We start from the raw sequence: 13987 nt of genomic DNA, 5'->3' as shown, positions 1-13987 counted from the left end.
CCTACCCCAAGTAGGGGTTGCACTTTTTGTTCCATCCTGCAATTCCCAAGAAGACTTGACTTATTGATAAGACTTATAAATTTGTAAAGTGACTTTCATAATACCTATATGCTCTTAAACAAGTTTCTACGTTTTGATCAAGGCGTGAAGTTGGACTTCCGACTCTGTTTTTGCACTGATGTTTAGAAAATATAAAGGTTTTCATAGAAATCCATCTCTTCCGTCTAATGCCTCAAATGAATTTCTGCAGAATCACTGAACAGTTCCACAATCCATTCCACTCCCCGTACGTGATATGGGAATTTTAAGAATACATAGTTAAGAATACTTGTATAGTTTCTAGAAAGGACAAAATATATTTGTTTTTCACATCATCACAGAAGAGGAGGAAGTGAACACGTTGACCTGGAAACTTACTGCTGTAGTTCGAATCTTCAAATCTTAATATTGATGGAAGAAATTCTCTTGTAGCTTTTGAAGTGTTTCTTGATTGCTAGTTTTTTGCGTTGTATATATATCCTACTGTAATCCAACTCCTGTATAGTTCGCTTTTAGTAAATTGCCATGATCAGTAACAATTTCTCAAAAATAAGAAAGTAAGCATTTCATTGAATCACCGAATCCACGATGTTTGGAAGATTATCACACATCTGACTTGTAGATTTTGTAACTTTAAATAAATGTACAGGTCCATGTTTCACGGAAGTTTGCTCTTTTCATTAAAATTTTAATTATATCAAACCGTAGAAGCATAATTTTTAAAGATATTATTTACGAGTTCCTTCATTCCATTATTAGTTTAGTTTAAATATTATACAGACTCAGCACCCCGTTAGCACACGTTAACGAAAGCTAATGACTAAAACGTCTTAGTTTTGTGGAAGCAAGATCAAAGTCACATTTTCCTTTCTGTATTGCAATAACAATATCCATTAAATACTTTTGCTCGCTTTTTGAGTAAGTTTCCAAAATTTCGATTTCTTCCCACCGAGTTCTTTCTAAGTTAATAAAATTTAATTTTACAGAAACAGTTGATGCTTTACCCATAAATCAGTAAATGTTCCTCTTTTACACTCCGGCTGTAAAATGAGTTCGTAAACTGAGTAGTGAGTCGGTAGGTAGGGTGTTTTTTGGTATGAGACAAGATATGGATTATTCTGAAACCTTTATGCTCGCGATTTTCAATGCAAAAATTTAGTCACAAATCCAACTTCAAACCTTAATCGAAATTTAGCAACTTATTGAAAACCAAATAGTTAATATTATTGCAAGTTACTTTACAAAAGTACGAGTCCTGTCAATACGATTTTTCTTGGGAACTACAGGTGGAACACCAAGTGCAACCATCAGATTGGGGTGGGTTCTGGGTTGTTAATACAACATAATTTAATTGCAGTTCCAGCAAAGAGCTGTATAGTGCACAATTACTGTAAAAAATATCTGGGGTTTAAAAGAAGAAATACTGCAATGTACAAAATTAGCGAAAAACGTTATTTTTTGTTTGATATCGCGTAACTTTGCGGCGTGTGCGCGAACTAAAGATAGTTTATTATTATTTCAGTTGTTGTTTCAATAAACTTATTTTAGAAACAAAGGGGGAAAATTGACTTGTACTTTTGCATTCGCCAAATTGAAATAAAACTATTAGTATGAAAAACATCAAAAGTTTGACAGTTGAAAGGAAAAGCATTTTAAGCTCTGCAAACAGTTTTTCCTAAGAAAATAATTTTGGTTTAAACTATTTTTTTCTGTACTACTACATTTCTATTTTCAATTTAAACTATATGTATTGTCAACTTATATTTTGCAGATTAAGTTTATTTGGATTGAGCTAATTTTGAAATAAATAGACCATTGTTTTCCTTTTTTTTTTAAATTCCGATTAAGTGTTATGGCATTGCAATTTTATGTCACGGGTTAGCCCGTAAAGTATGTGATATGCTTAAGCACTAATTTGCTGTAATGTCAAGGATGATTCTCCTGCTATTGATGATTCTGAGTAAACGTATCAAATAGTATAGAACCAATAAGTATCAAATAGTAAAAAAAAGGAAAATAAAGTTTCAAAATTTATGGGTCGATCTAGTTTTATACTAAAGGGGCCAATTCAAAACATTCTTTAACCTCCATCAATTCCTTTGTAAGCAGGCTGATGTTCTCTTTCTTACTCCAATTTTAGAATATTTACTACCGTAGCAACTGTAATAGCTGTATAAATGAGACTTTGCTTAAAATGATTATACTAAATGCATCTCAATTCCTTTATCAATTCATTTTTTTTTTTTTTTTTTTGATGATTTCGCATGATAAAGAACGAAGATAGACATAATTTTTCCAAAATATGTTTTAAAAGAATCCTTCTCTAGTTTCTTTCTTTTTTTTTTTAGTAAAGAATTAAAATAGGAAAAAAAAAATAGCAGGCAATATACACATTTATCATTTAAGTATGCAACTTTTATGTTCCTTTTTAAAATCCCCAAATATGCATTTCGTCCTCGGAAAAACAGATACATCCCTCAATATCTAAAGAAAAAAACTTTACTCTAGCCAATAGTTTTCTAATTATGTATAGCTTCATGGTGCACCGTACCCCTAGCACAGGGACTAGTATGTCATTACTATGAAAGTAGGGTGAACTACTCACTCTGAACAACCACAAAGCACAGGTGTGGCGAGCATTAATCTACAGCTTTGGGAAAAGCCCCTGCTCAAAGAAACCTTCTCACTGACACAGCATGACAGGGAGATAACACCCTTAAATAAGGGCAGCAATCAAATTATGTAAAAACTTTCGTCTTCAAATAAACAGGCAAGTATATTTCTGGTTAAAAGTTTTGTTTCTTGGTAAAAATTAAGAGTGTCCAAGAGTATAGAGGGGAAATTAATTGGTGCTAACTGTGCTACTGAAATTCAGGGAGTGTGGATGTATTAGGCATTATATATTTTTTGTGAAGAAAAGTACTATTATTTTTTTGAGTAACTTGCTCTACCGTTCTTGAGGGAGGGTCACACATGATTTTGATTTCCATTGAAACAACCCTTAATAAAGGATAAAAAGCATACCAAGGAATCTTTACCACTTATAATATTATTCAACGTGAATAATAATAATCAAGAAATAAAATTAATACTAGTTTTTCCTTTAACGGAACCGCAGTGTACAAATATTGAGGCTAAAAAAAATTCAAAATAGTTTGTTTCTATCTAGTTTATACACTGGTAGGCAACTGCTCTAGGAGGCTGCCAATAGCAGCTATAACAGCCACAAAATGGAATGCAAGGATATTTGGAAATTAGTATAACTGCGGGATAAAGATGTACGTATTAAGTGTATGAAAATTTTGGAATTCCGGACGCCCTTCGTTATGTTGTTATCACTTATCAGCGATATAACGGACTTGCCGCAAGAGTATCGTTGTTTTTCAAAGGAAGAGTGTAACGGAAAATAATTAATTGACCGACTTGGGATTTTTGGTATGTCTTCCCGACATCACTTAGATAATTTTACATGTAACCGTATCATTGGTAAGATTTAAGAAGAGCAACAAAAAAATATGTTGCCAGGATGTTTGACGTCAGCCACAGTGTTGTTTCATTGCTTTGAGAATCATTTCAAACGAATGGAATGTGCAGCAAACCTCACGAGGGAGGTCTTGTACGGAGCCCGACGCCTAAAAGGGATCGGTGCATGGTGCTAGCTACAAAAATTATCCTGGACAGTACAGCTAATGAGGTAGAAAGAAAGTTTCTTGTTGCTACTGGCAAGCGAATACCTCTAAAAACTGAGTCATATATTTGCATGCTGTATAACTATCCTATCTCCTTACTACTGTATGCATCCATTGTCCACAAGTTAGCTTTTCCCCCGTTTGCAATGGCGTTGTCAGCATTGCATTTGGAGGTAAGTCAACTTGGCTCGTAGACTATTCTCAGACAAAAGCCGGTTCAGTTTGTCGGCTAATTGTGGACGACAACTGATCTGGCGTAAGAGCGGTACTGTATAAAAGCCGGCAAACATAAAAGAAAATTACCAATGTCATAAAGGGGTGTCGTGGAGCAGGCTGGGATCATGATCAATGACCGTACGCTGATAATGTGCTTCCAACTGTGACTAAGATTGACATTTTACACAATAATTGACATTGATACATTAATATTGTTCTGATGATTCTTATTCACACGTTCCGTGGTGCTGTAGGTGATAAAATTGTTTTCCTGGATGACAACACAACATGTCATCGAACAGTCGCTATCAAGGAGTATCTAGAAAGCGAGGATATTCAGCTCATTGGATGGCAGGCACGATCTTCAAACCTTAACCCCATTGAAAATGTTTGAGATTCTTTTGGGCGGAATCTCAATAGTCGCCAATGTCCTCTAATACACAAAGACATCCTCATCTGTGCACTGATAGTGGATCTGGATAAATTACCCCAAAAGCTACTGAATAATGTTGTTCGGAGCATAACACGACGTGTGAAGGCTTGCATCACCCTCCATGGTGGTCATATCCCATTACGAAATACCTCTTTTGATATCCCTAACTGAGCAGATCAAGGACTCGTAAAATGCATAGCAAAGCACTTTATAGAATAAAACTTAAGTTTAAACGTAAAAAGAGTAATCATTTTGCCAAACTCACGTGGCAGAAAAACGGATCGCCGAGTTCGCTTTCCTCTTAGTACTAGAGCTCGTATTATGCAGTTTTTACATTACTTACAGTGTGAGTGATTTACACTGAAAAAATTCCGAAACGTCACTGGTTATATTCATGTAACGTTTCGGAATTTCATGGGTTTTCATCTATTTTCTCGTAAAATCAAATATTTTTGTAAAACTTGTTTCCTGAATTGCTACAAGTAGAATGAATGCAGGCTTTTCACTGTTATTAAAAAGCTCCTGATGAGAGTGAATAAATCTTTGGATGACTGCAGCTTTGTAAGACAAGAATTGCAGGCAAAGGAGAGGCTAGGTTCCCACTTGCAGTTCAGCCTTAGTTTTAGCCATTGTTGCATTGATGGTTCTGGAGCTTTCTTAGTCTTTCAGCAAGGTTCTATTCCATTGGGTTAAACGTACCTAATTTTCGCTGAAGGTTTCAAACTGGCTTTGACCGGGGACCCTTTTTAATTTTTCAGAGAGTTTCAAGGATGATTTCAGAAAGGTTACTGCCATTTAGCGGAAAACGTTCCGGTTTTTTGCAAGATATATTACTGGCAGAAACACGGCACACCAGCTGCCCATTATTTTCCAGGAACATTTTTGAATTGTTTTTACTGTGTATTTACACGGAGGGACATGAAGCGGCAGATCCGTTTCTACGTAGTAACGACGCTCAATCCAAGCCGAGAGTTAATGTTTGGACCTTAGACAACCGAGAGATAGACATGACATTCATTCAGCCACTGTTGTATGCATTGAAGCATAAGTAAAGGCGACAAGTTTTAATAGCCTGGAAGAAGATCAAACAATTTCGCTGCCGTGTACCACGTGGTTCGGACCTTTGGATCTCGGCGTTTTTCTTCCTCTGTCTCTATTCTACGAGAGCGCAACTTTAAGAACCATTTTTTTGAAACGCCATATCTCAATGTCGGAAAAGTCGTCCGATCCGTTTCAAGGGATTCTACCCGTATCTATGACCTAAGGCTAGGACTTGAGAACAACCAGCGAGTATAGCACATTCTCAGGCAGCAAACAGCCACGCGTTGAAATATGCTAACAAAACCCGGAGGGTAAATATTAATCAGCAAGCACGCATGTACTACATCCTCCGCGAAAAATTCTACAAGAAAGGCGATGAGACATAAGCTATGGAATCACGCTTTTTAGCCAATATCATGCTACGCGATTCAAATGACTGGTAGTTAAAGAATTCCTATTACATAAAAGTTGAATGTTTCAATCAATGAGGCGGCATTCTATTTTTGGTAAAAAAAGATTCCAGAATCAAAAGGCGGAAATGCGACACTGTTTTTGCATTTTTACACTCATCAAACTGAATTAACTTATTGGTATGAAAATCGTTAAATGTTTTACAGCTGAGGCATTTTCTGCACGGCAAACATAATTTTTCTGAATGACTTAATATTAGTTTTAAGTAGTCTTTTACTGTGCTGTTACATTTATATTTTCTATTTTAAACTAGCTGGATTGTTTAATTATAATTTGCAGATAAAGCTTATTTGGATCAGTTAAAAGTAATTTGGATTGAGTTTGTTGTGAAATAAATTGACTTTTTTTTCCGTTTTTTTAAAATAAATTTCACCCAACTTTTTTGCTACTGCTATTTCATGTCGCGTGTTAGCCAGTGAAATTAGTGATTTGTTTAAAAGCGTCAGATTCTAATTTTTTTACATTGCTTCATTCATTTTTTCTCCTCTTACCTTCATTTTTAAAACTCCGAAGTCATATTTTCTTCAGATGATTTTGTTTTGGATACTAAATTAATTTACTTTATCAATTTATTTTTTTTAATTCAGATTCGAAAAAATATCGTTATTTTAATCGCTTAGACAGAATTTCTCGCTTTTGCACTTTAAATCGCGGTCGTCCACAACTAACCTTACACTTTTAGGGGAAATATTGAGGCTTTTATCAATTCCTAGTTTAAATTTTAAGATTAAAAAGTTTAAATTCATCCTGATGATGAGAACATTTCCCTTATGTGTTCACAGAACAAAAATTTTAACAAAATATATCCAACGCCCAAACGTATAAACTCCCCCCTCCCCCAGCTTTCTAATCTTTGGCAATATACGGCTTCTCGTTTATACTGTCGTAACAGGAGAAGCTAACAATCACTTGAACTTGTGCGAAAGACGGAAATGAATAACTACGGTAGATCAAACCTACGCTTATATAAGTTTAGCTCTGATAGCCATTGGTAGGTACATTAAATAGAATTCACGTAACTGTTTGTGAAAATTAAGAAAATAAATAACAAAAGAAACACTAAATGATGGAAAATAGGCTACTGAAGAAAGGTACAGCAGTAGTTTATGTAATTTCTTTTTATTTTTATTTTTGTTTTATTTAATTATTTTTTGTAACTTCTTTAGGGCTGCCAGATATGGCTGTAAGTGTGAGGTCAGTAATGCTGCTTTTTACTCTGACGTTATACAGCACAGCATAACTGTATATGTCCCTAAAGCATATGTAGTACAATTATTATTTTTTTTTTCAAATGTATTTTTCGGACGAAAAATTAGAGTGCATAACATATACTAACCTATCTCAGAATTTCCATTTTACCTATTTTTTTTAGGAATCCTATTTCATTAACTGAATGAAATCGATATTTGTAATAATAATCTCTGAGACTTTGCATTAATTTGCGCCGTTAGAGTTTTAATAAACGTTTCTTCACAGTAGTGTTTCCCTTTTCATTTTTATTCCATCAAGCGTTTTTTTGCAAATCAAAAATGGTTAACATCGAATGTTTTTTGTACAGCCATATAAAAAAACGAAACATTTTTAATTATTCGGCCATAATACATGGTAGAAAGGAAAGAAAAGTGTCATACGACTTGGTTTCAAGTCTTCTTTAAAACTACGTAGGTAAATTTTTGATCAGGGACCATGTACAAAGCAAAATGAGCATCAACTCTTGATTTTCGAATAGGAAACCCTGTTTTTTGCTACATAATTATGTTTAGACAGCAAAATACATCTAAGGTACGAAATTTCACTGCATTCCGTGCATTAGAACAGGAGTTATTACCGAAAAACATTTTAGGGACCGTCATCACCTTGTAAACGCTACTTTCAAGGTCACGGTTTATCAAGTAACGGAATGTAAACAAATAAAAGATCGAAATTATCCAGCTATATTCATGATTTTTTGAAGTTCTCTTTTTTTCCGTAATTCGATACTTTTTGGCCGATAATGTTGCGCCAAAAAGCGATTTAAGGTCGAAAACTTTTTTTTTTTGTAAAAAAAGGGTTAAAATATTTACTAATTTTGGTATCTGGACTAATCTAAGAACAAAAAATGTTGCATACTATTAAATTTTAAATTAACAGTACCTACATAATATTTTTAAAAGATAGATCGTTTTTTAACCCGAAAAAATTCGGTATGGGCCGTTATTACTAAATAAAAATTACTATGATAATCAATTATATTAAGTAAATTACTAAATTACTTAATATAATTGATAACCTATAAAAGATGAACAGAAATAAAGATATATTGAAGTGCAATATGACGTATAAATGTAGTAGATAACATTGATTTCGAAATATTGCTTCTATTTTTTTAATTGGAAATTATCTTATTTCTAATTAAAATGCACAATATTCTTGTTTAACCTGTCTTTTGCTAACCCAAATATAATTGACGATTATCACGCACGGAGCAGGCGACACATAGTTGCTAGAGGGAAAAACACGTATTTTGCAACACGTGAAGTCCAAACCACAAATTGACATTGTTTGGCCTTGAGATCTGTTTAAGGTTATCGCGAAAGCTAAGCAATTCGGAAATTTAAGCCTTCTAAATGGTATTAAAGATTTTGACGATAATGCGTGGCAGCAGTACGAGTTTTCCTTTAAACTTTTCCGTCAAAATTGTTTCTTCGAGAACATTTCCGGTAATCATTTTTGACAACTGTACGTGTACTGTTGCATAATCTAGGTAGGTTTAAATTACGGAGAATAATTCGTGAACCAATTTTCAGCCGGGGATTGCGTGGTGGCATTCCTGGTATAAACAGAATTTAAAATTTAGTTGAAAATTTACGGCTTGGTTTTTTTTAACAACTGTATCGAGTGATTTAAAAGAAATCAATTATATTTTTATTATTAACCGGTTTTCTCTAATACATTTTTCAAAACAGTCAGTTTTTTCAGGACAGCAACGCATAATTTTTAAGCGAAATTGTCTGAATACTGTCTGGGGACCTCCGGCAGACATTACCAGTTATTCCGATGAAATCAACGCACGTTTAAAACGATTGTTTTTAGAGCGTAATGTCGAGATAATGCTATTGACAATGAACATGCGAGTATAAATGCAAATTAATCTATTCACAAGAGCATTTTCTAAGCAATTGCTGGGGGGTTGGAAGCAGTGAAGTTGAACTGAATCAAGCTATACAGTACAAAAAATAGCCAGACTATTTCTACACTGCTGTTGAGACGAAAAGTGAACTAATTGAGAGTGTATTCCTGGGTATATATTTTTTTTATTTTTTTCATAATTGCCTCTGTAATCGTGCTGTTTTGGTAGCACAAAACATTGATGCAGACGCAATTAACTTTTGGATACAACAGTTGTTGCCCGGTAATTTGAAGTCATTTAACTCAATCGATAGAATTGTGGATGAGAACGAATCCCTAAAGTTTACAACTGAATTTTAAATTCTCTGGATATACCAGGAATGACACCACACAATCTCCAGTTAAAAATTAGTTCACCAATTAATCTTTTCAAAATTTAAACCCATCTAGATTTTGCAAATATACACGTATAGTTAACAAAAGGATCACCGGAAATGTTCTTGAAGCAACAATTTTGACGGGGAAGTTTAAATGAGAAATCATCCTGCTGCCATGCATTCCATTAATATCTTCAGACTCTCCAATATAGTTCAGAAGGCTTCATCTTCAGCTTTGCTTAGCTTTCGCGATAACCAAAATAGATCTGAAGGCAAACAATTTCAGTTTGAACTTGGAAAGTAGGTTTTTCTCCCATGCGCAACTACATGTCACCTGCTCACGAGTGGAAAAACTGTCAAATCTATTCGTGTTAGCAAAATACAGATTTACCAAAAATACTGTGAACAAATTAGTACAAAGGTAATTTTCAATTTTAATAATTTAAAATAATCGAAGCAATAGTTCGAAATCAATGTTATCTACCTTATTTATAAAATTCACTGTTTAAAGCTTATCAATTTATTTAGTCTATTTTGTGGGAAGTCATTGATTAAAAACTATAGTTAAAGCTTAGATGAATAAAATGTACATACAAAATTGTATGTTGGTTAATGCTTAATTTGAACATTCTGCTACTACAACGTTCGGATATACAAGCCCTTTTGCACGTTTGGCCAAAGTAAGTACAGTTGGCTCTCTAACGACTTTCAGAGGACCACAAAAAATCGTCCTTAAGTAGAAAGCGTCCTCAAATAGAACGCTTTTAACTCTATAGTGAACCATGTGGGACCTTGAAAAAGCCGTCTTTAAATAGAGAAAGTCGTTAAATAGAGCGTCGTTAAACAAAGAGCCTACTGTACTTACTAAATTTACCAAACATAAAAATAGTAAATAATGCATTTACTATAGAAAATTTAGTTTGTACTTACTAAATTTAATATTTCGGCCAAACACATCCATTTTCAGTTTCATGTGATTTAAAATCGACTGAACTTTTTCCAGCTTTGTTAAAAATATTAATTTGATTGTTTAAAAATATAAGTAAAAAAATTATTTCCATTCTCAGCTACAGCAACGCGTGGCATGGTCAGCTAGTATTAGTACAGATTTCAGTCAAATTTCTTTTTCAATTTCCATTTTGTCCCAATTGTAAAAAGTGTTTCAACTAAGTGTTTTATTCTTTGGGTAAGGGAATTTTTACACGATTCTAATTTTTCGCTGTGTGACCAATGAACTTCATTTTCTCGAATCAAGTATTATTGCCTACTTTTTTTGCATGTACAAATAGTTTTTATATTTATCTGGACTTTTGTTTATTTGTTTTATTTATTAATATTGTTAGACGATAAATCTAATGTTAGAAAATTGTTTTTTCGTTCCATTTTTTTTCACTGGCATTTAAATTCGGATTGAATTGCTGCATGGTACTATCTTATTTCTCAGCTTTAAACGATTAGTTACGATGGTTTCTCAAGAATGATTTAAATAAATATTTAAATCTGATGCTTTTTTCACTTAAAGTAGTATTTTTGAAAGGAAGATGAAGTCGCTATAGTAGGACTTTATAATACTTAACGGAAAAAACTTGGAGTTTAGGTGAAATTGTGTGTACAAAATGTATTAAACAAAACATTTTTTTACTTATTCCAGAACAGGAAGGAAAGTTATGTACGCTTTAAGAGCTTTTGTTATAACCTTCTAACTCGATCACAGCCACGTGGGTATTGTCAGTGACCGATATTTTTAAAGTTAAAATTGTAACACAGACTTAGTAGGGAAATAGGATTTTATTGAAATGTAAGGAGAATATCCTCTTATTAGAGGTAAGCAGTGATTTATGATACAGCAAGTTAGCAAAAAAGAAGCACATTGCTTCAAAAATTGATCAGCACAGATATACAGATATATATGAATGTATATATATATATATGTATAACCACATAAGTAACCTCTCAAACAGCGGAAAAATTGCTTAAATATTTGTTCTTAAAAATGGGTTCCCAAAAATTACATCAGCAATTGTTGGCTTAGGCACTTTTCGTAAAGAGCTGCATTCCAACTCAAATGTATTTGGCGTCTGGGAAGCTTTCTCCTTGTGGTAGAGTCCTTCTTTCATAGAAGTTGTTGGCCTCTGGTTCTTCATTGGGCAGTTCGTCTCCAGTTTGTCCTCTTGAATTAACCATAGAGATTGACTTTTGGTAGCTGAAGAGTTGCCGTTCCAAGCTATAATTTTCTGTTTGCAATGCCATGATCTCTCGTCTAAAAGAAATAAAACAATGCATCTGGTAAATATGAAACATAAAACATATTTCTTTCTCATGGAAAACACATTCAGAAATGTTTTTTTTTTTAATAACAACTACAAAGTTGAGGAATATCAGTTTCGAGAAGAAAGTTAAGTAAATGTAGAACGAAATTCTTAGTAATTTAGGAGTAGTATTTTCTGAAACGAAGGGCCATCACAAATATACAATGTGCTTTATTTCAATTAGAAGATTATATAGTAGCTTTATTTCATTTAGAAGAAGTGTATAAACCAAAGTCATTTGTAATAAGTAACAAAAAATGTAAAACACTATATGTGTACACTTTGAAAAACGCAGTGCTTACTGTTTTGGGAACAGCAAATCTTTGATGTAGGATCCCAACATCCTGTATCAAAAGTGAAGTCTACAGGGATTAATTAAAATGTTTTATAATTTTATTTCTATATATTAGTAAATAATGGAATGTGATAAAAAGAAACACGCGTTCTTATTCGACGACTTTAAACCCTAAAAACACACATAAAGTGATACTTTTACAGAGATAAAGTACTCTACATAATTTTGATATTTCATTGTTGTTAAGAGATCATTTTCATCATTTTCAACCTTTGGAGGCCGTTCGAAGCGAACGCGTCACTCTGACCTCCAAGGCCGGAAGCGTTCTTGTCGACTTACGATAAGTTTTAAAATGAGATGTCAATAAAAGAAATCAATCAAGAATTCAGGAAGATCTCGCGCAGGAGTGAAAACCAGGCTACAGAAATAATATATAAGGATAATAAAAAAATGATTTTCTGAATTTAAATAAATTTTTAAATATTATATTTAAAAAAAAAACATTAAAATGAAAAAAAAATCAGCGCCACAAAATTAAGTAACCTTATCCTGAAATTCAAAATGTAAATCAATTATAAAAAATATGTAGTATTGAAAATATTTTTAATTATAGTTAATCACATCAGCCGGTTATCTTTTACCCTTTAATCGGTAATCGATTAACTTGCTTATCGCTGTATGTCTTGCAACAGTAATTAATGCTTAAAATTGTTCTAACGCACATCATGTCTGCTGCGCAGTATGGTTTGACGATCTAGATGAAAATGACTGAACGACTTGAAATTAAAACACAAATGCTCCAATATAGCTTTATTTTTTTTAGACTCTGTAATGTAATGAAATATTATATTTCAGATACAGGGTGAACCAAAAGTGACCGATCACTTTTAAAAATTAAGATAAAACTAAACGGGTAGAGAAAGAAAGACGCGGTTTGTTGCAACATGATTAGGACAAGAGTAAATTTTCTTACATACAAACATAAAAAAAATAGTTACAATGTTCGACAGTAGATGGATCTGCGGCAGTTTAAAAAGTATAAAAGGAAACGCTGTCTGTTTGTTGACCATGTTGTAAGTCGTCTTTTCAAAAATCTTCGAATTTTTTAAATTGCAGGAATAAATGGTTTATTCATTCGGCCAAAAGATTTTTCTGGTGTTCGAAATTCACCGCCTAGAACAGTGTGTTGTTTCGACAAGGAGAATTGTTCAGCAGAATTTTAACATTACCAAAGGACCAAAAAGCAATATAATACGGGAGCTGTTTAAAAAAATTCAACGAACTAGGAGAGTGATGGTTGACAGCTCTGGAAAGGAAGGGCGACCACGTACGGCAACCACCGATGACAATGTTAACCGTTTAACCGCCGAACTATTGACGGATGATCAAATTTGAGTAATTTTTTGAAATTATGTCTATTTATGTCTAGTAAATACAGAAATAAAATAAAATTTCCAGAAAAAAATTTTTTACTATGATTTTCAGTGTGTTCCATTTTTGGAACATTGGCGTTTTGCATGAAGTTTTTTTTTTCAGAGAATTTTTTTAAACTAAGAGGTTTTGAATGCGGTTTTTATCTTAGCATACTTTATTGCGGAAAAAATAATATTTTAAGTTGCATTTGTGTACATATCAGAATTCAGAAAATCCAATACTGAAATATCTAATGCCCATCATATGAAAGGAAGCGTTGCTGGTGAAGTCGTTTGTCGCAATGGAAACATTTCTTAGTCGTATTTTTTTTTGCACACCGCGCAACGTCCTTGGGATGCAGATACAATATAATGTCCGTCAGACATTCTTGACCGTTTATGTAAATGACAACGAGGCCCTGGAGGACTTTCCACTCGTACTTTTCTTCTTAGGAGGTGAGTTGTTATTTCTCTTCGGAACTCTAAATGCTTCATCTTGACTTCGTGTAAATCACAATGAAGTAACCAACTAGCTACAACTGAAATATTCAGCGCATTACTAAAAAGATTCCACCACCATTTTTTACTCCTCAAATG

At 33.4% G+C, this 13987-nt stretch overlaps 1 protein-coding gene across 2 annotated transcripts in view; it reads right to left on the bottom strand.

Moving 5' to 3' along the window:
* Window positions 1-11155: 11155 nt before the first annotated feature.
* LOC129231438 (uncharacterized) overlaps window positions 11156-13987 on the bottom strand; it is a 181034-nt gene continuing 178202 nt past the window's right edge. For both annotated transcript variants that reach the window (XM_054865754.1, XM_054865753.1), the window contains one exon: window positions 11156-11634. In XM_054865754.1, coding sequence (XP_054721729.1) covers window positions 11436-11634 — 199 coding nt within the window. In that variant the 3' untranslated portion in view covers window positions 11156-11435. The remainder of the gene's footprint in view (window positions 11635-13987) is intronic.

The sequence above is a fragment of the Uloborus diversus genome, chromosome 10 (genome assembly GCF_026930045.1).
Source record: "Uloborus diversus isolate 005 chromosome 10, Udiv.v.3.1, whole genome shotgun sequence".
Classification (NCBI taxonomy): domain Eukaryota; kingdom Metazoa; phylum Arthropoda; class Arachnida; order Araneae; family Uloboridae; genus Uloborus; species Uloborus diversus.
Note: the sequence above shows the minus strand (reverse complement) of the source record. Positions and strands in the feature narration are given on the sequence as shown.